The sequence below is a fragment of the Melospiza georgiana genome, chromosome 21 (assembly GCF_028018845.1).
Source record: "Melospiza georgiana isolate bMelGeo1 chromosome 21, bMelGeo1.pri, whole genome shotgun sequence".
In the NCBI taxonomy this organism is placed as follows: domain Eukaryota; kingdom Metazoa; phylum Chordata; class Aves; order Passeriformes; family Passerellidae; genus Melospiza; species Melospiza georgiana.
Genome location: NC_080450.1, coordinates 11,153,601 through 11,180,688, shown reverse-complemented (window position 1 = coordinate 11,180,688; position 27,088 = coordinate 11,153,601). Strand labels below are relative to the sequence as shown.

Genomic DNA, 27,088 nt, shown 5'->3' with positions numbered 1-27,088 from the left:
TTCTATATTTTGCATCATATTTTCCTTTTGGAGACATTTCCCCTTTTCAGCTCCTTAAGGTTATTCCCAGATACTGTGGGGGCTGACAGAAAAGAAAGATAAATATATAAAATTAAGGGAAAAAAAAAATCTGTGTAAGGATTGAAGCCTGTACCAAACAAACAACCAGCATGAAAATACTTGGGAGCCATTAGCTGCCTGATTTACTAATTTCTTTTTCTTTTTTTCCTGGAGTCTAATCCTACGGTTAAACCTACAGAGCTTTTCCCCTCACACTTGCAGGGGGAGAAGAAACCCCCCCAGCAGGGAGGCACACAAATCTCCCTGGACCATTTGTCTGAGTGCTGCTCTGCCCAGAGCCAGGATGCTCCAGCTGCTTTTGCAATAGCTCAGTTCTGATAGAATTACCAGCATTGTCCATTATTAATCATGTTGCCACTGCAGGTCCCTCTGGAGCGTTTGCTTAGCCCAGACTTTTCCAAACTCTTCCAGTTTCCTCTCCATTTATTAAAAGATGACCACAGTTAAAGCAAACCCCTGCTACTACAGAACAGCAGGGAAAATAAGGGGGGAGAGAGGCAGAATCACCTTTAGCCTTGGCTTTTCCTCCATTCCCAGAAGAACGTCCCCAGAGCACTGGGCTCAGTCTTTGTCTCCCTGGCTGTTTAAGGTAGCATTAGGATTTAAGGAACATTTCCCTGGATGTCACTGTTTGAGCTGGGATCATTGGAAGAAATTTGGTACTGGCACAAGCCCTCAGTGCCCACAATCCCTGAGCTCCTGACAGTGTTCCAGAGCCAGAGTGCTCTGCTGGCCGGGGAACAAAGCCCTGGCACCCGCAGGACTGAGCCCTGCTGGGGTGCAGGGTGTTCCAAACACTCCCCCTGAACCAAGGGAATGCACAACGAGGGCAGGGGCAGCCCCTGGGCTGGCAGAGAAAGGGAAAGCTTAACCCAGCACAGTCCCCCACAGTGCCCGGCACGGGAACCGGGAGGGAGGCCAAAACTGCTGGCATGGAGGGCATGGAGGGCACTGCTGGGCATGGAGGGCACTGCTGGGCACTGCTGGGCATGGAGGGCAGTGAAGGGCATGGAGGGCACTGCTGGGGATGGAAGGCACTGCTGGGCATGGAGGGCAGTGATGGGCATGGAGAGCACTGCTGGGCATGGAGGGCACTGCTGGGCATGCAGGGCACAAAGGGCAGTGATGGGCATGGAGGGCACTGCTGGGCACTGCTGGCCATGGAGGGCACTGCTGGGCACTGCTGGGCATGGAGGGCACTGCTGGCCATGAAGGGCACGGAGGGCAGTGATGGGCATGGAGGGCACTGCTGGGCATGGCTGGGCATGGAGGGCACTGCTGGGGATGGAGGGCACTGCTGGGATGGAGGGCACTGCTGGGCATGAAGAGCAGGGCACTGCTGGGGTCCCTGGGCAATCCCTGGCACCCTGCCCTTGCCCAGGTCCCTGCCCTGAGGCTGGGAGCACCATGGATGTGGAACTGGCCCGAGCTGACCTCCAGCCCTGCCCTGCTCCTGGGAGGCTCCATGTGTGCCACAGAGCAGCCACAGATGCACGAGGGCTCTGCTCCTGCCAGTCTTCATTTCTCATCCCAAATCTGGAGGATGCCATGGATCGCTCACAGCTTGGGGAGGGTTCTGCTCCTGCCAGTGCCCATTTGCCACCCCAGACCTGGCAGATGTCACAGATCAGCCACACCTTTGGGAGGGTTCTGCTCCTGGCAGCTCTGCCATCCCCATTTCCCAGTCCAAATCTGGAGGATGTCATGGATCAGCTATGGCTTCAGGAAGGTTCTGCTCCTGCCAGTGCCCATTTCCCACCCCAGAGCTGAGGATGGGCTCCCAAGGATGGGGATCTGCAGTGCACACAAAATGCTGCCTAGGAAAGCTTCCACGTGGGCTCTGACTGGGAAGATCCCAATTTATCCCCCAGATTTCATATTGTTTTTAGGACTCTGCTGTCTGCAAAGCATTAACTCCAACCAAGTGATACAATTCTGCTAAAATTACACTCCTAAGCCAGCCATGTCATTCTGAGTCACAGAACAAATATGCCTGTGCAATTGAAATAAAACCTGCACAATTCCTCCAGTGTTCAGCCTCTCTCTCTGCCTCTGCTCCCACCAAGGCAGCACAGGCTGGCCACGTATCACAGAGCCCATCTCCAAGCAGGAATTCCACTTACAGGGTCTGGCTTTGGGAGTAGGCAAATTAAAAACAGAGATGAAGGGATGCTTATCCTTTTATTTTTAGCACAATCAAGGTCTGGTGGGAGGGAATTCTAATAAAATTTTAAAGGGAACACTTCTAATGGAGCATCCTTAATTCTATAATGATGAGGTGGATGCAGTGATTCATTTCTGCTTACTAGCAGCTTTTTTTTTTTTTGTTATTTTGATATTGTTCACTGTGGTTTTCATGGCTTTGAGGGGAGGTTTGCAGCAGGACCAGCTGCCAAGAACATCTCCCAGTTAGCTGCTTTGGTCATCAGTCAGTAGCTGCCATTAACACAGCACTTTCTATCTGCAAATCCAATAATTCCAGAGCTACTAAACCTCCTTTTCCCTCGAGATTAGTTTTGGTGGAGAAAAGCACCCTTTGGAAGGCAAACCAATTTTTTTTTTTTTTTTTAATTTAAGTATTTTAGGTATCAAAACACATGGTGCAGCCTGGACCTGGGCTGCCCATAAATGCTGCCAGTGAACATGGGAAAGCAGCAGCAGCTCCAGCTGCTCCAATTAACTCCCAGCACCTTCCCCGAGCCCAGACAATCCTGGGCTGCTTGTCATGCAAACAGCCTGGGAGCTGCATTCTCCATGGAGGGGTAAGTGACTGAGTTAAGCAGATTACTGGGGAAGGAGTCACACTCAGCAGCTTTATGAGACGATTAGACCCTGGGAAATTCACACCCCAAATCCCCGGGCCCTGATAGAGCACATTGATCACCAGCTCCAGGATCCAGCTCAGGCAGGAAACCTCCCTGGCAGCATCCAACATTCCCTTCCCAGTGAACTTCCACCAGCTCTGCCCCCTGCCAGAGAGGGAGATTCTGATAAAATTGTACAGGGGGAGAGGCTGCAGCAGCGTTTGGCAAGGCAGCAGCTCGTGCTGAAACAACTCTTCTGATGTGACAGGAGATCCCCAGCTCTGGGCACCTGGGCTCTGAGACCCCCGTGGGGTCTGGCTGCCCCATGGCAGAGAGGTGATGCCCCTCTCTGCACTCACCATGGCTTGGCAGAGCACTGAGGCTGGCATTCCCCGCCTGCAATGCTGGCAGAGCTGGCACAGGGACTCAGGGTGGCATTCCCTGATGGCAGAGCTGGCACAGGGACTCAGGGTGCCATTCCTTGCTGGCATAGCTGACACAGGGACTCAGGGTGGCATTCCCTGCTGGGACAGCTGGCACAGGCACTGAGGGTGGCATTCCCTGCCTGCAGAGCTGGCACAGGCACTGAGGGTGGCATTCCCTGCCTGCAGAGCTGGCACAATCCTGACTTTTTGCCAACTCATGGCACCGTGAGGAGCGACAGGTTCTGGGAGAGGCTGTTCCAGACAGGGCTCTGTGACACTTCATGGAACAAAGGACTCTGAGTTTAACAGGATTATTGTTACACAGCACTATTATTGCACTGCACTATTGTTACACAGCACTATTGTTACACAGCACTATTATTGCACAGCTCTATTATTACACAGCACTATTGTTGCACTGCACTATTGTTACACAGCACTATTGTTACACAGCACTATTGTTACACAGCACTATTGTTACACAGCACTATTATTGCACAGCACTATTGTTACACAGCACTATTGTTACACAGCACTATTATTGCACAGCACTATTATTGCACTGCACTATTATTGCACAGCACTATTATTGCACAGCACTATTGTTACACAGCACTATTATTGCACAGCACTATTGTTACACAGCACTGTTGTTACACAGCACTATTATTGCACAGCACTATTGTTACACAGCACTATTGTTACACAGCACTATTATTGCACAGCACTATTGTTACACAGCACTGTTGTTACACAGCACTATTATTGCACAGCACTATTGTTACACAGCACTATTGTTACACAGCACTATTATTGCACAGCACTATTACTGCACTGCACTATTGTTACACAGCACTATTACTGCACTGCACTATTATTGCACAGCACTATTTCTGCACTGCACTATTGTTAGACAGCACTATTATTGCACAGCACTATTATTACACAGCATTATTCAGCAGCCCCCATGATCTGAAGCCTTACAATCCCCCCTTTTCTGGATCTATAGAAAGGAAAGGTGAAACCCCCTCACTTTAGAGAAGGTGAGTGTGCCAAAAGATCTCCCTCCTACCTGGGGTATTTTTATCAGAGATGTCTCTAAAAATACTTCTCAAAGAAAGTTCCTTATGCAAGAATTAGACAGCTCAGGACTGCTGAAGTGCATCTAGCTCCATGCAAAGAGACTCCTCCAGCAGGGATGGCCTCACCCTGGTACCAAACGGACAAAGGGCACAAACCCCATGGGCAGCCCGAGGAAGGGCTCATCTGCATGGTGGGACAGCTCTGAAGGGAAAGCACAAGGCTGAGTGCCCCTGCTGAGAGTGCTGAGGTTATTCAGCCTGGAGAAGGCTCCAGGGAGAGCTCAGAGCTCCTTCAGGGCACCCAGGACAAGGCCTGGAGGGGCAGGACACAGGGAATGGCCTCAAGCTGAAGGAGGGCAGGGTTAGATGGGAAATCAGGAACAAACTGTGCCCTGGCAGGGTGGGCAGCCCTGGCACAGGATGCCCAGAGCAGCTGTGGCTGCCCCTGGATCCCTTGGCAGTGCCCAAGGCCAGGCTGGACACTGGGGCTGGGAGCACCTGGGACAGTGGGAGGTGTCCCTGGGACAGTGAGAGGTGTCCCTGCCATGGCAAGGGTGGCACTGAGTGGCTTTAAGGTCCTCTTTCCAATCCAAACCCTTCTGTGAGTCTCTGAACACCCAAGAGCAGAAATCACACATTTCCTGCCTTCCTGATCTCCATTTCTTTCTTGACTAATGCTGAATGAAAGCATGAAAAGGAGATGGGCTCCCCCCCTCATCTGGGGGTCTCAGGTGAGCCAGCCCAAGCACAGGCAGGTGCTGAGCAGGGCCCAGCCAAAGCCAGGCTCAGCTCAAGCCGGGCTCTGTCTGCCTGCGCCAATCCAAGCAGGAAGCAGACTGGAACTTGTCTGCTGTCAATCATAATTCATAATAATAATCAGTCACATCCCATAAACCCCTGGGTGCCCCCTACAGCCACCATTCCCTCCTGGGAGCTGCCACCTCAGCCTGCAGGCCATGTAACACCCCAATCCTGCCCAGCTCCAAGCCCCCTCTCCTTTCCCTGCACTTTGAGCCTCTCCATCCCCTCTCCTTTCCCTGCACTTTCAGCCTCTCCATCCCCTCTCCTTCCCCTGCACTTTGAGCCTCTCCATCCCTCTCCTTCCCTTGCACTTTGAGCCTCTCAGCCCCTCTCCTTCCCCTGCACTTCCAGGCTGTCCCTGGGACAGAAGGGAGGGAACAAAGGGGCTGCCTGTGTGTCAGGAGCCCTAGCAAGGCCTGTGTTTCACTCCACCCTGCTCCAAAGCAGGGCAGTGTCTGGAGAGCTCTTTAGGAGTTTTTGTCTCATTAACATTTCCATCAGGGATCAAAGAATATATTAAAAATATCTAAGTACAATTCCTGCTATGGAAAAGGAATATAGAAAAAAACCTGCCCAGATTCCTTTTTCTGATCCCTGGCATCCCCATCCCCATCCCCATCCCACCCCATCCCCATCCCCATCCCCATCCCACCCCATCCCCATCCCATCCCATCCCATCCCATCCCATCCCCATCCCCTTCCCCATCCCCTTCCCCATCCCCATCCCCATCCCCATCCCATCCCATCCCTGCCAGCCTCATTAGGGATGCCCAGCATCACCCTGCAGACAAAGCCACGGCAAACAAAGTGTGGGGAGCAGGGGGAAGGGGGAGAAGGGGATTTTTTCCCTTTTTCTGCAAAGAAAGGAGTGTGGAGGAATTCCTCATTCACTGATCTGCAGAATGCATTAATATCCCAAGTGTTGGCACAGCCCCCCGTGCTCGGGGACCAACAATGACTCCGAGTCTGGGATCCTCAAATAAACCCCCCCTGCTGTCATGGCCACCAGGACAGAGAATAACAGCAATATTAGCTGACCTTCAGCGTGTTGTTTCCCCAGACCTGACTGCTAGACCTCTGTTTGCCTGTTACTAGGATTTCTTGGCTGAAAAATGTGAGCATTTCCTAGACGATAAAGAGGCAGTTTATTAGGTAAATAAACCAGGCCCTGAGCAGCCTCTGCTGCCTGATAATGAGGAGGGAAGGAAAGGCCCAGACCTCCCTGCACCACCTAAAATAACCCCAATCAGGGCTCTCTGGCTACCACCACACGCAGATTTTTCAACAGACAGTTAATGAACAAGAGAAGGTCATTCCAGCCCAGCCAACTTGTGCTCAAAACCATTTGCTGAGAACACTATAGGCCATAAAAATCCCAGCAGGCACTGTCTGTATCCTATAAAACTGTCCCTCTGTGGAAGCAGCTAGCAGTTTAAAATAAGTGTATTCTTTCAGGTTCCTGACAAAAGGAAGATGTTTACAGAGGAGTGTATGGGGACACCCTGCACCATCCCCTGCTCCCCTCAGCCCCAGGAGCCACAGTGACAATCACAATTAATTATCAGGCACACAACAACCCCGGGGTGAGGTGCAAGCCCACAGCACCTCCCTGAAAAGGCTGCTGCAAACTGTAGCCAAGTTTTCCCAGTTTTCCCAATGCACCTCGCAGATAAATGCAATAACCAGGCAGATTCAGAAAGCATGGCTTGCAAAATGAAGCTTCCACTGAAACAGAGCCAGTGGCACTGCTTTCCTTGCCAAAAGAGAGATGTTCTGGTGCAGGATTTTTGAATATTTAGGAGATAAGTATTACAGAGGAGCTACTGAGTGTCCCAATCCATCTGTGGTACAACACAACCTCAATGCAGCCATGCCCCACGAGCCACAGCTCCATACTCACAGAGCCCAGAGCCCCCCAGAATGTCACACCAAGGCCACTGGCACAGGCTGAGCATCCTGCAGAGAAGTTTCTGAAGCAGGCAGGCTGCACATTCAGCCTAGAGCTGGTTCCTGCCACCAGCACCCAGCTGGGCTCACAGACAGCTGTGACATTCCAGGGTCACTGCTCTGCTTCCCCCAGCAAGGGCACTGCAAACAGTAGCTCCAGGATGGCACAGCAGCCTCAGTGTGAGCCCTGTCACCCTGTGTGACACCCAGCACCCCTCCCCATGTGTGACACTGAGCCAGGGGTGCAGAGCCCACCTGGAGCCTGGGCGAGCAGACAGGCAGCCCAGGTAACAGTGACATTAAAGGGATCTTCCCCAGGCTGCACAAAAATCTTAATTTTCACCTTAAGTCAGGACATTTCCTGAAGCAACAGCAGAGCTGACCAATCCTCACAAGGGCAGGGCTTTCCTGCTGCTCTCCCCATGAGGACACCGCTCCTCAGCCCACTGGAACCATGGCAGGAGTCCCACTGCACTTCTGCAAAACAAGAAGTGTTTGAGATCCCAGCCCCTGTTGATTTATATCCCCGGATTCTGCTGGGATCAGCATCCTCCACACATCTCACAGAGCCCTGAAGAGACAACACAACCACTTGTCCCCAGCAGCCTCATTTCCCCCTGACCACATCCTTCGTGCATTGTTGTGGCCCTGCAGTGCCTGGGGCTGGGCAAGCACAATTCCAGATGCTGCCCCTCTCCCTGCCCTGGCCAAGCACAAAATTCCAGATGCTGGAATGCCCTGCCCGGGCACTGCATGCTCAGCCCAGCTCTGGCTCAGGGGATCCAGGGTAACACTCCCAAGGAAGGCTGCAAAAGGCTCAGCATTCAGGAGCCAAATATGAAGGCAGAATTTCAGTCTGCAGGAATCACTACAAACCTTTAACCCAGATGATTTCCCCCCTAATTTGGGTTTGAACGTGGCACGAAATCCCCGAGCCTGAGCACCGATGGATTTCAGCTCCAGATCAGGGAGAGCAATTATTTTGTCATTGAGCATATTAGGAAAGAAAAGGCAGAAGGAGGCAAGTTTGAGCCTCTTTGGTAATGTACAAATTAACACATTTCATCACTGTTTTCAGAAATATAAATTAATGATTTAATTCTGCAACACGTATCCTTGGAAACCGAGCTGTAAGCAGCTGCGCTCGGATGTTTCACACAATTCCACTTTCTCAATATTGAAATCCAATTAATTGCTTGGCCTTTTGCAGTGATGGGCAGCTTGGGTGAGCAGGGTGCCCAGGGGCTTATTTAGCACCAGATTTGCAGGATCCCACTCCGTGGGCTGACAACAGCTGCTCTAAATCTCCTGCTAGGTATGAGCAGGCTCTGATGAAGTTCAGTCTGTTTGAACAGCTGCATATGCAAATGTAATTAAGAAGATCTCAATTGCCTTTTGCTCCCCCTCTCCCTGTCCCCTGATGGGGAGGATGGCATTTCACTGCTCCAGGCTTCAGCCTCTGCCTGACTGACACCATCCAGGCCCAGAAATGCCACTCTGGGGTGTCCCAAAAGCCAGGAATGAAGGCAGGAGTGATGCACCCCTCACCTGAGCCCCAGCCAGGACAGGTACCCCAAAACCAGGGATCCCTCCAGAGCCAGAGGGGAACTGCAGCACCCACACTGCTGCCACCCACAAAATGTAGGGGAAAAACAGCTCTGAGCATCCCCAGCTCTGACCAGCCTGGGCGGGATGGAGGCTCCAGAGCAAACCAAGGCAAACTAGAACAGGAAACCAAAATTAAAGAGGGTAGAAAACACTGGAAGTGCACTGAGAGGAAATCAAATCACACAAGGCTAACCAGGTTAGCTGGTCAGATAGTGAATTCTGTAGACAAAGGAAGTGACAGGACCTACCCACGCAGACTTCAGCAAAGTGATGCAGCCCCAGATGGGAAAGCCTGGAATGAAAACCTGGGGATTAGCAGAGCTGGAGGGGCAGGAAACTGGTGAGAGGGGAAGTGGCGTTGAAAGAAGGAGCAGAATGGATGGAGGTCACTGGCAGAGCTCCTCCAGAAGTGGTCAGCAGGCTGAGCTTATTAAATGTTTTTATTAATGACCTTGGCATGAGAAGTGAGTGTGCTAATGACATCTGCTGCTGACACAAAGCTGGAAAGCAGCAGCAGCACACAGGAAAGCTGGGACTGGATGGGGGGAAATGGGAAACTGTGAAGATGAATGGAGAAAGGGTGAAATTCCACGGGAGGGGAGAGGAAGCCACGCTCTGGGGATAAACAATGGTTTTTGCTGGGAGTTGGAAAGAAAATGAACTCGAGTGGAAAATGTTCAAGAGTGAGAAAGGCCCAAGCAAACAGCTCAAACCCAAAATGACTGAGGCATCACCGTGCTGGACTTGCAGTATGTCCAACAGCCAGAGAAGGGCTGGAGCTGCTGGACAAGCCAGGTTACAGGGTTTACACGAACTCAGGGCTGTGAGCAGCCCCAGGGATGCTGCACTTGGTTCCTGTACTTAAACATACAAAAGGTTTAAGTAGGAAGGCATATTAAAAAAAGACTTGGCAGAAACCAGATTAATGTAGGAGATGAAAATGTAAAGACACTTGTTCAGCCCTGCAAAACAAAGCTGGGAGGGCACACTGAGTGATCTCCTGGACACACACATTCAAGGGAAAAAAATGAAAAAGAGGAGAGAACTATTCAGGACAGCAGAACAAGGGCTGCACGTGGGCATCATGAAGTATCCCTGACAGGTCCAGGCTGGAAATAAGTTTATGACCATTTCAGCCTTGCAATAGGAGTAATGGGGGGGAAAAAACAACCTTGTTCTCAGAAACTGATCCTGAAGGGATCCTCTGACCCAGAAGGTTCCATCTTTTCCTGCTCAACACACACAGGGCTGACAGCACCAGGACATGCTGTGCTCCCACCTGGGACTCATAGAGCAAATCAAAACCACCTTTTTCACAAAAAAAACCCCCTTTTTGTGACTGCTTAGCTCCATCCTCTTTCATCAGCTGAATCCATTCCAACACCTCAGCACCAGCAAATATTTGAGACGTGAATACAGTGAGTGTGAGGAGGAGGAGGCAGAGGAGGCAGAGCAAGGCCAAGAGCTGGCTGGAGGGCACACGGGCACTGCAGGAATGGGCACCAGGCTGGGGACACTGCCACCAGGCTGGGACATTGCAGGAGTGGGCACCAGGCTGGAGATATTGCCACCAGGCTGGGGACACTGCCACCAGCACAGTCCCATCTCAGGAAAACATCTAAACTGCCAGGCCAAGAGATGTGATCCCACCAGAGGCTGGACAGGGGACTCAGAGCAGGGCAGTGTCAGGCAGCTCTGACAGGGAGGAGGAATATCAGAGTAACCTCTGCCAGAGTCAGATTGCAGGAAAGGCTGATTTCATGGCAGCTGAACCAGCTCCTCCTCCCCACTGAACAAAAAACAAATGGATGGAGACTTGCTCATCTAAACACACAGGAAACGTCAGAGGAACAAACCTGAGCAGCTGCCATCATAATTTATAAAACAAATTAAATCCATGGCAAAAATAAGCAAACTTAGAACAGAGAGATCACAGAACCTGGCAGGAAAAGGCCCCAGCCTGCATGAATCATTATTTTCTAGAGGAAACCTTATATAATCCAAGCTACCCTGTTTTAAAACAAACCAAACCTTCCAAAAACTCCCATTAAAGGGATTAGCAGAGCTCTGGTTTTCATTCAGGTGTTTTGGTAAGGTTAAAACAAGTCACCCACCTGGTGCAGATTAATCTGCTGTAGTTTCCACCCTGCCCTTGGCACCGCTGGGCAGGAAGGGGAGCAGAGCCCTCACCTGGGCTCAGGGAGGTGCTTGCATTGCATTGCCATCTGCTGGGACAGGGGCAGGGACAGACTGCTCCGTGCTCTGCAGGACACACTCCTGCCCAGCAGGGATCTGCTGTGCCTGCTCCTCACTCTCACTCATCTGAAGGCACAGAGGGATGCACAAGGAGAGCGAGGTCTGCTGCCCTCAGGCTGCTGGGAACGGGATGGACACAGACTCACCCACCAGAATTAGAAGCTCCCTCTTTTCTTTTTCTGCTCGTTTTTACTCTGACAAACTCATGGTTTTCTGTGCTGCTTCCCCAGGAAACAAGAGCAGCAGGAGAACACCAGAGAGGGACTGGGGTGGGACCAGCAGTGCCCAGCTCCCCTCCTCAAAATCCATCCTTCAGCAGGACCTGAAGCATTTCTGACCCCACACATGGCACAGCTGAGGTACAACCACCTCTGCACAGGTCACATCTGCCAATAAAGCTTCCAGCTGGGGCCTGAGCACCCAAAATCCCCTTGGCTGCTCCAGACACAAACATTGAGGATGTTCTATCACAGCCAAAGCCTGGCTTAACCATCCTCTCTACTCATGGTCTTTAGGGAAATAACCAAACAAAAAATCCCACTGCAAAACTCAAGGATGGGGTAAAGTTACCCAAAAGCACCAAACCCATTTCCCCCAGCATCTCTGCATTAATTACACTTCAATTTATTTGCAAATTTTTAAATGCAGTTCTTAAGAGGACATTCCAAGGGTTAAAGTTTCTAATAAAAGCATTTATTGAGAAATGGTTGGTGAGTGTTACTCTGCAGAAAGCCCTAAAGGTGCCCAGACTGGCAGAGACAGCACAAAGCAGCCCGGGAGCAGCAGTTGTGGGGCTGAGAAGGCAGGACTGTGCACACACAGCCATTCCTGGAGCAAAGCTGGTGCAGGCAGCCTGGCACTTGACTGATGGGCTGAGTGAACTCCCTGCTGGAAGCTCAACGCAAATTTCTGAAATCCAAGAATCTTATATGTCCCAGCACCCCTGCTAATGCCCAGCACTCACTGGGAAGGGAGAAAACAATGCCAGGCACTGTGCAAACATCTGCCTGCGGATGACTGATGATTTTCAACAATAATTTCATAAATGCAGAGGCTGGAGCCCATCCCGTGGTTATCCCTGCACTGCAATCCTGGGAGTGCCCAGTGCCACCAGTGTGGGGCTGCCTGAGGCCAACGGGACACAGCACAGCCTTCCCTGGGCACCATCAGCAGCTCGAGGACAGCCAGAAAAATGGCTCTGAAAATCAGCTGTGAATGGAACAACCCCCCCAGGACAGGCTGAGGGCTGTGCCAGGCTGGGAATGCCCAGGGCATAGCCCCAAGGGCAGCACTGGGCTCACCAGAGGGCACTGGGAGCAGCCGCACAGCTGGAAATGGGCTTTGCATCAGAGGCAGATGTTGAAATATTGATTAAAGCTGGGCTTCTCCAGCAATCCTTTGATTTTCTGAGGATACTGGCTGCTAACAAAGACACACCCATTAATGCATGACATTCCTGCTTGTAAAACAGGGATTATTCCATTATTGCAGCCAGGGAGCTCTGCTTGTGCCCACAGCCCCTGGCTCCAGCACAGGCACTCAGCAGCAGAATAAAAAGACATCATGATTTCAAAAAGGAGGGAAAAACACATCGCCAGCCACAGCTGGAGCAGAGGGGAGACTGGTCTGGGGGAGCAAGGGCTGAGCACTCACCCTGCTTTAAATCCAAAGTAAGGCATCAAACCCAGAGAGTTACTGAACTTGATCAATTTAATTTGATCAAATGTAAATGATAAACAGGCACTCTGGCAGGTGCCAGTCTTCCTGCTGCTTGGCCTCATTCCAGGGGCAATCCCATGTACAGGGAGGGTATTTCTGATCCCAGTGTACCAGTTCATCCCAGTGCCAGGATATGGGTGGCAGGGGATGGGAGGATGCTGCTGAAGCCTGTGTGCCAGGATATGGGTAGAGGGGATGGGAGGAATGCTGCTGAAGCCTGTGTGCCAGGATAAGGGTGGAAGGGGATGGGAGGATGCTGCTGAAGCCTGTGTGCCAGGATAAGGGTGGAAGGGGATGGGAGGATGCTGCTGAAGCCTGTGTGCCAGGATAGGGGTGGCAGGGGATGGGAGCAATGCTGCTGAAGCCTGCGTGCTCAGCTCTGCTGCTCCACAGCTCACGCCTGGGCAGGAGGAAGCAGCCAGCTGAGGCAATTTGGTGTTTGCTTATGCCCAAATTGTTATGCAAACACAGGAAGGCCTATGGGAGCAGAGGGAACAGGCACCAGAGGCTGCACTCCTCAGCAAAGCCAAATGTTTTCCAATGTGCAAAGGGTGAGAGAGGTCACCCCCAAGGAATCCGGGCCAGGATCCTCCCAGCCTTCCTTCTCCTCTGAAATTCCCCAGGCAGCCAGGATGGGCTTCCTGAGTTAAAGACACAGCCCCATCATCATGCAACATGTCTGGGGCTGCACTTGCAGGAATGGAAATGGGGAATGAGGAACCTAAAAATGGGGAGAAATCCCCCCTGGACCCCCTGGGACTGACCCCCTGCCCACCCCCATCCCAAGCTGGGCTGCCCTGGACTCGTGAGGAACACGAGGCCACAGGAATTAAGGGGAGACTCCAAAGGCACATAGGGCTACTCAGCATCATTCAAGTGCACTCAGCTTTAAATTAAATCCATCTTGCATCAACATCCAGGATCTAAAATAAAAGAGTCAGTCATGAACTCTGCAGTCACGCCTCTAATTGCAGCTGCAGTTGGTATGGGAGAACTCGGAGACAAATGACTCTGACAAGTCAACTTTAACCTCCAGAAGAAGCCACAGGTTTCCATCAGCCTCCATCAACCACGCTTTCAGAACCTTATCACAGATGGAGAGCCAAATAAATCCCTGGAGTTGTCAGTGCTGCAAAGATGCTTCACTGCCAGGGAAGAGCTGGGGAGCTGTGCAGGCAGAGCCTCACTGCACAGAGGGAAATCTCCCTGCCACCAGCCACAGCCAGGCTGGGACCACGGCAGCCCTTGGATTCCTCTTTAGTGAGCTACATAGACCCAATTTCAGCAACTTCTGACTGACAGTCAAAATCCTGTAGAGCAATGTGAGTCTTCTGGTACGGTAAAATCCAGGGAGACCAGAACCAGAAATGCTGATCCAGACCTGAACTGTGACCACCTCCCCAGGGATGTCATCCCCCAGTCAGTCACTCTCCCCACACAAAGACACTTTCTCCACCATCCACAGCATCCTCTCCTGGCCAGAGCTCCAGCCCTCAGCCCTTCATCCAAGCCTGCCTGTGGATACCCCTGTCCTTGGCTGCCTGCAGAGCAAGGCCAGTTTAGTTTAGCAGCTTGCACATCACTGCCAGGTCACCAGGAAGGATTTCATGCCTGGCAGGCTCTGAGTGCTGCTGGGTTAGGAGCTCATTCCTCCAGGACACCCCAGGAACACCCCTGCAGCCCCGCTCCCTGCTGTGCCAGCTTTGTGAGAGCTGGTAGCAAGTTTGTGTAAAGCTAATTAACATGCACTGCTCTAATTTCAAACCATTTCTTACAAGCAGGACATTGTGCAAGGCTGGAGTCAAATGGCTGAAGGGAATTAACTGCACCAGCACTTCAGCCCAGCCAGTCAGAGCTGCTGAGATGTGTGGAGTGCTAGGGTTTGTGCCTCAGGGGGAGCATTGCACAGCAATTAGCAACAGTTAATAACTGCACATCCTCAGTGAAAAACTGCCCTGGTGATGTCTCAGGTTTAGCTTTTGTATTTTTCACATTCTGTGCTGGCTAGGCGGGCAGTTCTGAGCTTCATAGTAAGGGATGGTGAGCTCTGTGCACAGAGCAGGGAGACAAAACAATTCCTGCTCCAGCTGGGCACCAAGGACAAATGATCCAAATCTCAGCCCAGGAGCACAAACACCGTGGGCTGGAGAGAGAAAAACAAGCAGGGTGGGACTGGATGGGCTAAAGGTGGAATGGGCCAATGAACTGCAAGGTGCAAATGGAGCAGAACTGATCCCAGGGAGAGACCCCGGGAGCGCTCGTGCATTTTGGGACCATTTTGGTTCATTTTGGGTTCATTTTGGGACCATTTTGGTTCATTTTGGGTGCAGCCCTGGCTGGGCTCTTGTGCTGCCCAAGGTACATCCATTGAGGAGATCCTTTGAATAAATCCCTGCTTTATTCTGTAACTCTGCCCAGCCTCTGCTCCAGCTCAGCCCCCAGGGCAGCCCTGGGTGGGTGTGTGCCCTGCACCGCTGGGTGTGTGAGCAGCACCCCTGGGTGTGTGCCCTGCACCCCTGGGTGTTTGTCCTGCACCCCATGGTGTGTGCCCTGCACCCCATGGTGTGTGCCCTGCACCCCATGGTGTGTGCCCTGCACCCCTGGGTGTTTGTCCTGCAGCCCTGGGTGTTTGTGCTGCACCCCTGAGTGTGTGCTCTGCAGCCCTGGGTGTGTGCCCTGCACCCCATGGTGTGTGCTCTGCACCCCTGGGTGTGTGCCCTGCACTGCTGGGTGTTTCCCTGCACCCCATGGTGTGTGCTCTGCACCCCTGGGTGTGTGCTCTGCACCCCTGGGTGTTTCCCTGCACCCCATGGTGTGTGCCCTGCACCCCTGGGTGTGTGCTCTGCACCCCTGGGTGTTTCCCTGCACCCCTCTCCTACCACAGGACGTGGATTTCCTCTCCACTGCCTGCACGTGCCGTGTCTGGCTGCGCAGCCGCCCGTCCGTGCTCTCCACCAGGCTCGTCAGGTCATCGATGATCTCTGGGGAGAGAGGAACAGGAACATCAAACCTGAGCCCACAGCAGCCCTGCCCAGCCTCCCTCCTGCTGGAAGCCCCAGAATGGAACCAGCTGCATCCCCCAGAGGGACACACCAGGGCTCCCATCACTGAAAGGTCCAAATCCTGGGAGGTACCACACCAGAGACTGCAGATTCAGTGCAGTGCTCCACTGCTAGAGTGAGGAGAAAGCACAAGCCTGAAGTGGAGGAAAAAATACAGCCTGAAACAGCAGCATCAGTCTAGGAGGTCAGGGAGGACAGGATGGTGGCAGCCACAAAGCTGATGTGAGCCAAAGTGAGGGTATTAATGCCTGTGCTATAGGAAATCTGGAATTTCAGTCCCTGGAACAGCATCTCAGCACTTGGTCATGACATCCTCACTAGACCACATCCACCACCTTCATAAAGGCTTCTGGGAGCACCCAGTGCAGCCCTGATCACGCCACCACTGAGGTCACAAATGCTGCCCTGGCTTCCTCCTGGAGCTGTGGGTCTGGCAGCCCTCCCTGCAGCCCAGAAGGTCCTCTGGGAAAAGGAAAGCAGGCAAAGTTTCCCCTACATTAAATTTTAAGAGAGGAGAAAGGAAAACTTGCAGCCAAGCCACCCTCAACCTCCTGTAAGTGATGGCTTTAATTTTGTCATGGAAAGCAGAGCTGGTACAAGGCTTTCCCAGAGAGTGGCTGATGGGATGGCTCAACATGAAAAGCCACATTCAGGCAGGAAATTTCCCTCTCAGTGCCTGTTATGCTCTGATTGCCCTGGAACACACAGCCAGTGCTCCTGGTGCCTGCACACACCAGCTCTGGTGTGCCCTCAGTCCTGCAGGTAGGAGAGGCTTCCTGTGTGCCTGACAGATCAGGGAGGACAGCAGCCAAGCCCCGAGTGCTGTGCACAGCCCTTCAGCACCCTGCCCACTATTGATGCTGGTCTCTGTAAGCCCTGCCTGCCTTTGAGCCAGGCCTGGGGACAGTGGCTGTGCCCTTGTAGCCCAGCAGGTCCTGGCACTGCAGCCCTGCCCTGAGGGAACCAACCAAAGCAGAAGTCAGAGCACACAGCAGACAAAGTGATATCCTGCCCAAAATGGCTCAAACCCTGAATGGGTGATGGCAGAGGGTTAAAGAACATTTAAAGAATACAATCCATCAGGACATAGCCTTTATTATTAAGCCTTTATTGGTTTGACTGTGTTCCTTCAAACAGAAGATTTCCCAGCTGTCTCCACAAGGGAAAAGGGATGACAGTGAAGAGACAGGGAAGACAGGGCATTCCTTGTATTTCCCAAAGTTCCCTGTGACACAGGGAGCCCCTGTCCTTACAAGAGCAGTGCCAGGGTGTGACAATAGTTCTTACAGCTTGCCTGCTGTCACCCCTGTGACTGGGAATGGTTTCCTGCATCATTGACCTTCCCAGAGCAGATCACAGAAACTCCTGAGCTGGGAGGGACCCTCAGGATCACCCAGCCCAGAACCCCCAACAATCCCACCCTGCCCAAAGGCTCCTGGAGCTCTGGCAGCCTCAGGGCTGTGCCCATTCCCTGGGGAGCCTGGGCAGTGCCAGCACCCTCTGGGGAGGAACCTTCCCCTAAATCCATCCCAAACCTCTCCTGACACAGCTCCAGCTGTTCCCTCAGGTCCCAGATGTTCATTATGGAGGGTGTTTATGTTCTCAGTCTTATCAAGGAACAAGCACTGTATCACACACAGATAAAACCAGGCTGATTGTACACAGAGATAGCAAAAGCCACATAAAATTATCAAAGTTCTGCAGCACAAAGGAAATGTCCAAGGCACATGGAGCACGGAGGTTTTGCTCTCCCGGAGAGCTGAGACATTTGAGCAGCATCCTTGCAGTGCATGATTCCATCTTCTCCACCAACACTCTGTCATCTCCAGTGAGTCCCCATGTAAAATGATATCAGTATCTAAAAAACCCTGGGCTTTGAGAACACACAGCTCTCTTAAAGCCTGAGCTCCTGATTCCTGTCCTGCAGCCCAAACCATCCCTGAATCCCCAGGAAGGAGGGCAGGGGGCAAACATCAACCATTCCCCTGTGTTACCAAGTATCAACCATTCCCCTGTTTTACCAAATATCAACCACTCCCCTGTGTTCTACCAAATATCAACCACCCCCTGTGTTTTACCCTCTGCATCTGACCAAGCACCCCACCAACACTGCTCTATGCCAAACACAAACTCTCCTTATTTCTAAAGTTGTTTGCAATATTGAAAATCACTGTTCATCACTATTATGGCACTCAGTATTGTCCATCCTACACCAGCACACGTTCTCCCAAGGGATGGGAGGCATTTTGTTTGAGCTACAAGGTTTGCTCAGTTTGCAATTCAGATATTCACTCTCCTCCCCCTTCCACCCAACTTTCCCAGGTCTGACATCTGCAAAGCCAACAACATTTTGGGGAAACTTTATCTGTCCTGCATGATTCAGCACACAGGAAGAGCAGGACAATGCTGCTTGCAAGGGCAGGACTGCTCATGTTTGCCTCTCCACCAAAAAAGTGCTGCAAGTTCCCATCGTTGTCAAGGACAAAGTGATAAGCATGCTTGGGAAACTGGAGACTTTCCTCTGCCAGCATGGACCAGACCCTCCTTGAAAAACATCCTGGTGAACAAGCTGTAGCTAAATGAGAACAAATGTGAGCAGGGAAATTTTCTGTCATCATTTCAAAGCCCAAGGCACTGCAATTGGGATTCTGTGGGGAGCCTCTCCTTTCCCATCCCCCTGCCAGGACCCATTGCTGAACCAAAGGGCTGCCCTGCACATCCTGGAAGAAGCATTTCTCCAGATATATATATATATATATATATATATATATAAACATGATAGATAGATAGATAGATAGATAGATAGATAGATAGATAGATAGATAGATAGATAGATAAAAACATGTTTTGTGACACAGTCATCTTCCAGGGGAGCAGGGCACTTCACCCACAGCTCAACAAACACCCAGCCCTTTGATGTCTCAGCTGGGACAGGGAGAATTCTGGAGGGCTCATGGCAGCACCTGGAGGTCTGAGCAGCTGGAACAGGGAGGAAGCACAAGGAGGTTCTGACCCCACTCCCAGCTGAACCAGAACTTCAGCCCAGCAGGTTCCTCTGAAGAGAAACATCCATCCATCCATCCATCCATCCATCCATCCATCCATCCATCCATCCATCCATCCATCCATCCATCCATCCATCCATCCCCTGCACCCACAGATCCCCCATTGTGGTGACACCCAAGCACAGGGCAGTGCCCAACCTCCCTGTAAATTCAATATTTCTCCCCACTCCAAAGGAAATCCGTGTTGGATAAGGCAGAGTTGAAAATTAGCCCTGGATTTCTAAGGTGGGCACCAAGGAATCCACAGCTAAGAATTTCTCAGAGCACTGACCCTCCTCAGGTTCCTTTCCTGAAGCACCTGCAGCCCCCCCTGCCCTTCACGCTGGCAATTCCACATTCTATCACCTCCCATTCAGCTGGCCATGCAAGGAACAGGCTAAAAAAGGATGGAGAGAGAGCTGGCAGAGGGAGGGAGCAGACGGGGAAGGCAGGCTGGCTGCTGGTGACCTTCCAAAGGACACTCCTGTAACACAGCCCTGCAACCACAACCCAGCCAGGAGCACATCTCAGCCAGGGCTCCTTTCAGGGAAGCAGGAGATCAAACCCAGTGCCCAAGCCCAGCACTAAACTCAGAATCACTTCAGCACAGCCCAAGTGGGAGAGGTTTGGAGGTCAGAGCTGGAGGTGAGCTGGGCCAGGAGCTGCTCCATCAGCCCAAACCCACTGTCCCAGCTGTCCCCAACCCTGTCCCTGTGCTGCAGTGCCCAAACCCCACTGTCCCAGCTGTCCCCATCCCTGTCCCTGTGCTCCATCAGCCCAAACCCACTGTCCCAGCTGTCCCCATCCCTGTCCCTGTGTTCCATCAGCCAAAGCCCACTGTCCCAGCTGTCCCCATCCCTGCACACGTGTCCCGAGGTTTTTTACTTTTTTAAATCCCTCTCCTTAACTCAGGAATTCCTTGGGAAGGGTGACCATCTCCTCCCATGAAGTGGAACAGGTTTTAGAGTTCTGCACACATGACTTTACACTAACAGATATTTTTTTTTTGCCCGCTTGTTTTCTTTAAAATGCATTAAAAGTCACATTTGGGTTTGGCAACTCTGTCTGTGACCTGCATCCTTTCTGTCTGTGAGTGAGAAACTCAAAAGCCAAGCACAGGTGGCGACATGAACTTCAGCACTGGAAGAGAGAAGCAGACCTGGGGTTTGACCAGTTCTCAGAGCAGTGCTGCTGCTGACCAGACATTTCCTTAGAATGGTTGGGATTTTCCATGTATTGAAATTTATGGATCACTCAATGGCATTTATTGGTGAGTAATGCACCTCCAGGCCTGCCCCACTGAGTCATGGAGACTCCAGGCAGCCTTAGGAAAACACAGAGAGCTGAAATCCCAACACAAACCCAATTACAGTGAGACTGGAATCCAGAGGAGAGGCCAGGCAGGCTCTCCCTCCCTCAGGTCTCTGGTGCCTCAGGAGAAGAGCTGGATACCAAAGAAATGAATCACAGAGGGAATGCCAACCCCTATATGTCCAAACCCCATAATTGCATGGCAATAAGAAAGCAAAGCATTGTTCCAAGTGCCAGGGCTATGAAATGAAGATTGCAACTGATGTAAGCACATCAGAAACCTGAACAACCTCAGCACCGTGTGCCAGCTGCAATGTCAAGGCAGAGTGAAAAGAGGGAAAATGTAGTAAAAAACACAAAGCCAGGAATCCTAATTTGTCTCCTGGCTGCAGCCATGGCAGGTTTTTGCAGCCTTTCTGAGGTGTGCAGCTGCCTGTGCCAAAGGCAACACAGGAGTGCCCTGCTGGGCTTCTCCTCCTTCAGCTGCACCCAAATCCCCTGTGCTCCTTCAGGGCTGGGACACCACACTGCCTGCTCTGATGGGCTCTGCATTTAAAAAACACCACAGGAGTGCCCTGCTGGGCTTCTCCTCCTTCAGCTGCACCCCAAATCCCCTGTGCTCCTTCAGGGCTGGGACACCACACTGCCTGATGGGCTCTGCATTTAAAAAAACACCACAGGAGTGCCCTGCTGGGCTTCTCCTCCTTCAGCTGCACCCAAATCCCCTGTGCTCCCTGCTCCAATGGGCTCTGCATTTCACACAAACACCACAGGAGTGCCCTGCTGGGCTTCTCCTCCTTCAGCTGCATCCCAAATCCCCTGGTGCTCCTTCAGGGCTGGGACACCACACTGCCTGCTCTGATGGGCTCTGCATTTCATGCAAACACCAAGATTCCTCCCTGCACCATCCCAAATTTAACTGAGGACATTTAATCTCCACTTTGGCAGAACTTCCTGCAAGCATTGAAAACCCCAAAACCACAAACTTCTCCAAGGGGTCACACCAAATTGCTCCTCTGTATTCCAGCTGTCTCACTCTTTACCTCTTTCAATTAACAGGGATCCTACAGGAATATTCCTGTTACAATTTCTGCCAGGAATTTTGTAATTCCTGCAGGAATATTCCTGTTACAATTTCTGTTAGGAATTTTGTAGTTCCTGCAGGAATATTCCTGCTACAAAGGGGAACACAGCAGAGGGGATATCACCTGCAGAGCCTCCCCTGCAGCTCCTCGGGCTCCAGGTGGCACCAGGACATGTCCCACCTTCCCTGTCCCTACCCTGCTGGGCTGGGCTGGCAGAGGGGCTCTGTCACTGACATATTTTATGAAAAATCCTTTTGCCAAGATTTTTTTTCTCCTGAGGAGCTGAGAGGCCTCAGAAACGAAATGTAAACAATGATTATCTGCTGCTGTGGAACGCAACAGGTGCATCTGGGATTGGTCTCATGGCCAATCATAGTCCAGCTGTGTTGGGACTCTGGTCAGTCACAAGATTTTATTATTCATTCCATTCCTTGCTAGCCTTCTGATGAAATCCTTTCTTCTACTCTTTAGTGTAGGAATGGAGTAGAGTAGAGTAGAGTAGAGTAGAGTAGAGTAGAGTAGAGTAGAGTAGAGTAGAGTAGAGTAGAGTAGAATGGAATAGACCCAGCTCAGAACCAGGAGCAGCCCACAACTTCCCCAACAAAGCCCTCAGGGCTAACACCTGCCAACACTAGAGGAACCTGTTCATTCTGCCACAGAGAACCCTGCCACCTGCTCCAAGGGCACCTCTGGGCCCTCTGGTTCCACCCCACCCCCCACCTTCCACGCTGCATTCACTCATCCTAAAATATCTGAGTGTATCTGCGTCACACTTTGACACCCCAGGGCAGCCCAGGACACTCCATCCTCCCCAAAGCAGGTCCAGGAGCAGCAGATGGTGCCTGGGGAATGCCTGGAGGTGACACAGAGCCATCCAAGGCTGTCAGCTGGGGAAGCCTCAGTGGCTCATCCAGAGCATCTCTGGGAAAACAAACACTGCTATCAACCCCAGCTCACACAGTTATTAGCTAAGAGTTGTTATTTTAAAAGCACACACTGAGAAGTTTCCCCTTCTCCAGCTGCTTATTTTGTTTGATTGAACAAAACCCATGGCCATTAATTTTAGCTGTACTTAATTGAATAATTTCTCTGGGGAACAGCTCAGGGACAGTTTCAAGGCAGACTCTTTCCAAGAGCCATTACCAATTGGCATCTAGCACAGCCCCAGAGTGCCAACCAAAATAGTACTTTTGGATGTTACTGGAACTGCTCTCAGCCCAGATGTGCTGAGAACTCACAGTGACACAAGGCAGGCAAGAGCTATATTCACATGATATGGCACTGCCTTTCCTTTCCTGTTATCTGCCAGCAGATAAAAGTCTCCTTCCCTGCAAGTGTCTGAGTGTGAAGCCATTTGTTCCTCCCCTTTGCTCCCAACCAGCGACCCCTCCTTTCCCTCACTGTGTTTGAGGCACAGCACCTGAGATCAAGCAGCGCTTCAGAACAAAAATGTTCCTGTAGGAATTATACATCAATAAATGTATTTATGTATAATTCCTACAGGAACTATAAATATTATAAATAAATATAAATAAATGCCTGCAGTTCACAGCAGTGCCTGAAGTCCCCAGTGCCACACACCAGGGCTCTGCTCTGGGCTCTCCAAGCTCACAGCACTCATGGGGCTCTCTGCACTTGTAATTAACATTTATTTCTATTCAAACCCCAAATCCAAGTGCCCCAGCAACACAACAGAGATTTTGGAGCTGCACAACTCAAACTTCCAGCAAAATCTTCAAGTTATAGGAACAACGTCACCAAATTATTTTCCTACCGATGTGGCTCTGGGAAAAAGCAAGGAAATCCTGCTAACAGATAAAACACCCATAAAATCTGCATGTCTAGGAAAGCCTGGAGCACTGGGAGGCTGCAAGGCCACTTCCATGGCTCTAACAAATCCCTGCCAAGCCAAACACTTCTCCCGCTACAATCTGTTTGTGCTCTGCAAACTTACAGCAGAAAATGAAAGGACAGAAGCTGCTTCAGAACCCACATTTGTTTGTTTTCCCTTTATCCAAAATCTAAGCAGGATTTGTTAAAATACTGCCTTCAGAAACTGTTGGTAGCACTCACCCCTGCTTTCCTTTAGCAAGTCTCATTTTTCCCAAGCTTTTACACCATTGCAACCCTTTTCCATAGATATCAACAGCTTGCATTACAAATACACATCAGTTGCCACAATTTCCTAAGGCGGTTTAGCAAATCCCCATAAAACACTGTTCTGGCTGCTGAACACCTCAAGCTGAGGCTTCCAGTCCATTTCACAGAGAAAGAGACCAACAAAACCCCACAAAAAACCCAAAATACCCGCAACCAAAACAACCAATATCAAAATGAAAACACAAAAGAAAAACTCCTACAACCAAACCAACCAACACCAAAACAAAAATACAAAAAAGAAAAAAAACCCGCAACCAAAATAACCAATACCAAACAAAAACACAAAAAGAAAAAAGCCAACAACCAAAACAACCAATACCAAAAAATGTCCAAAAGAGCTATGTTATACCCCATAAAACACTATTTGGCTACTAAACACCTTAAGTTGAGGTTTCCAGTCCATTTCACAAAGAAAACCAAAATCCCCACAAAAACACCTAAACAAAAATATTAAAAAAAAAGGAAAAACCTGTGTTACACTCCATGCACTCCATGCAGCTGTTGCCACTTTTAAGATCTCCTTGGCAATTCCTGCTCCTACGCTTCATAAAAAGTGAACCCACCCCAGGAACATAACACAATCCTTGTGGGTACCAACAAACCAGGCTTTAGTCCATGGAGAAAAACAGAAAATGCAGCAGCGGGCAGAGCTCCTCACCCTCTCTGGTCACCTCCAGCCAGCTCTTCACCAGATAAAAACCAACTAAACCAATTCTCACCTGCTGGCTTGGGGGCAGCACCCCAAAGAAAGGCACTCTGGCATTGCCGGGGTGTCCAGCAGGCTGAGCAGGATTTTTAACTCATCCCTACTGAAATAAAGGAAAACTCAACCCAAAGAGCTGGACTACCCCATCCCCAGTGCTCACTGTCAGGCCATGCCTACGATGCCCCACATTTTTCACATTTAGGAGCTCCAAAGCAGTGAAGTTTCACTGCTGCCACGGCCCCTGCAATGGGGAATTATCCAACAACTGCAGCTGAGTGCTCTTGGTTTCAGGGCAGATTAAAGGAGATTGGCGAAAATGAGCAGCAGTGCTGAGCAGAGGAGCAGGACAGAGTAAAGCCCAGAGCTCCTTCCCTGCCAGCTTCACCCCTTTGCAGAGCAGGCAGTGCCCCCTTCCCCTGGCACACACACCAGGACCAGCAGCCACCACATCCAGAGGCTCCTGAGGTGACCAAGCCAGGACAGAGCTCATGCCCTTCCACCCTCACCCTTTAAAGGAAAAGGGGGCTTGCTGTTTGTTTTCCTTCTTCTTTTATTTGAAATGAAAATGCACTTTAGAAACCCAAGGAGCACCTTCCCCCAGCCAGCCCAGCCTGACCCTACACGCGGTGTCTGAAGTGACTCAGCCACAGTGAGCCCCCCCATACCCTCTGCAGAACCCCAACATCAGGCAGGAGAGATGCAAAATTCAGGGTAAAACATGCCCAGCTCTAGTCCTGGCTCTGATCACAGGAAGGATGCCACCAGCCTCAGAACCCACACAGCTTCTGCAGTGCTGGGAGTGCACACAACCTCCTGAATGCCCTCAGTGTACAGGCAGGGGAGATGCACACAACCTTCTGAATGCCCTCAGTGTACAGGCAGGGGAGATGCCACCCTGCAGCCCCTTCCCACGTGTGGCAAACCAGTGGCAAGCACAGCAGAAGAGGTCACCAGGCCAGCAGGAGAGATCTTCCCCACCAGCCCAACCCTTGCACTGACAGGGGCTCCAGGAAAGTTCCCAAAACCAGGCTCAGAATGACCCAACAGCTCTGCCCAGTGCTGAAAGCTGATTGCCACAGGCCCTGCAGCTCTGATTGCCACAGGTCCTGCAGCTCTGATTGTCACAGCTCTGATTGCCACAGGCCCTGCAGCTCTGATTGTCACAGCCCCTGCAGCTCTGTTTGCCACAGGTCCTGCAGCTCTGATTGCCACAATCCCTGCAGCTCTGATTGCCACAGGCCCTGCAGCTCTGGTTTTCACAGCTCTGATTGTCACAATCCCTGCAGCTCTGATTGCCACAGGTCTGATTATCACAGGCCCTGCAGCTCTGATTGCCACAGGTCTGATTGCCACAGGCTCTGCAGCTCTGATTGCCACAGGCCCTGCAGCTCTGATTGCCACAATCCCTGCAGCTCTGATTGCCACAGGCCCTGCAGCTCTGATTGCCACAGGCTCTGCAGCTCTGATTGCCACAGGTCCTGCAGCTCTGATTGCCACAGGTCCTGCAGCTCTGATTGCCACAGGCCCTGCAGCTCTGATTGCCACACGTCTGATTGCCACAGGCCCTGCAGCTCTGATTGTCACAATCCCTGCAGCTCTGATTGCCACAGGTCTGATTGCCACAGGCCCTGCAGCTCTGATTGCCACAATCCCTGCAGCTCTGATTGCCACAATCCCTGCAGCTCTGATTGCCACAGGCTCTGCAGCTCTGATTGCCACAGGCCCTGCAGCTCTGCCCATCCTCTCTGCACACCCACAGCCAAACCTCTCCTAAAACACCTCAGCCTCACCTAGGCACTGAGGGATTGCTGCACTCTGCTCAGGAGATGTGCGGCAGAGAAAAGGCAGGGCTGTGGAGCAGTGGGAGGTCAGGCCTGCAGAACACAAGTGCCATTTTAATAAACACTGGCCTTGGGCAGGAGCCAGCAGAGCATCAGAGTGCTCAGCACAAGAGCTTCATGCTGTGGACAGCTGCAGGGCATTATCCTCTTGGATCACAAAGGAGGAGGAAAGCCACTTCAGAATTGGGCTATCAATCATGGGAGGAACCAGCAAACTTGCAAGTGCTTCATGGTTACAGTATTGAAAGCAGCTGATAAAGCTAAGGTCAGCCCAGGCATCTGGGACTAATCTCCAGCTGACATCCCTCATCAAGCTCTACTGGAATCAGTGATAAATTGAGTAAATTAGCAAGAGGAATACATCACCTAACAGCATGCTCAGAACTGGGCACGCAGCAGGAGCTGGATGCCCTGCAGGGATGGCACTCCTTGGGTCTCACTGCCATCAGTGTCCTGCCTGCCCAGCCACCTGCCCAGGAGACTGCCAGGCCAAAAGCAGAGACACATCTCCAGAGCTCAGAAATACAGCTCAAAAATATTCCATTCCCAGTATGCAGGCATGGAAAACGTCCTGATTGCTGGGAGAAGTGGTTAAAACAACAGAAAGGGTGCAAGGAGAACTTCCACAGATAACACGACCTCGAGTCCACGCATCCCCAGCAGCCTCAGCTAATGATTTTCTTTCCTCCCACTTCCTTCCACGAAGAGCTGGGCCAACTTTCCACATGCCCTGCCATGGATTTTCTGCAGATGTGGCTGAACTCTGGGTGTTTGGGGTGGCTGTGTGCCCGTGGGCTCTGCAGAGCAGGAGGAGGAGGCTGCTGCACAGAGGGAACCCTGCCACTGCTGCCCTGCGATTTTCCCCTTGCCAGAGGGGGAAGGACCCCAAGGGATTCACTGCTGAAGGTGAATTTACCCCAGCTGAGGGTGAATTTACCCTGCTGAGGGTGAATTTACCCAGCTGAGGGTGGACTTACCCTGCTGAGGGTCTGGGGACACCAGGCTGGGGACACTTGTGTGCTGAGCCCTGCTCTGATCCCCACGCTGGAGCCCTGAGCTACAGTGTGACAAAGGCCAGGGCAGGAAGGAAACCTCCCTTTATCAAATTGCACAAACATGGGGTTTATCAAATGCAGAGATTGCTGGGGCTCCTTGT

The 27,088-nt window shown here is 51.5% G+C and overlaps 1 protein-coding gene across 2 annotated transcripts in view; it reads right to left on the bottom strand.

Annotated features, from left to right (window-relative positions):
• The window catches only part of STX8 (syntaxin 8), a 79,257-nt gene that overhangs the window by 13,375 nt on the left and 38,794 nt on the right, over positions 1-27,088 (bottom strand). The window contains exons 7-8 of one of the 2 annotated variants that reach the window (XM_058039074.1): positions 15,603-15,704; positions 7,484-7,617 (exon numbers count right to left, since the gene is read on the bottom strand). In XM_058039074.1, coding sequence (XP_057895057.1) covers positions 7,490-7,617; positions 15,603-15,704 — 230 coding nt within the window. In that variant the 3' untranslated portion in view covers positions 7,484-7,489. The remainder of the gene's footprint in view (positions 1-7,483; positions 7,618-15,602; positions 15,705-27,088) is intronic. The other variant, XM_058039075.1, reaches the window with a different exon arrangement.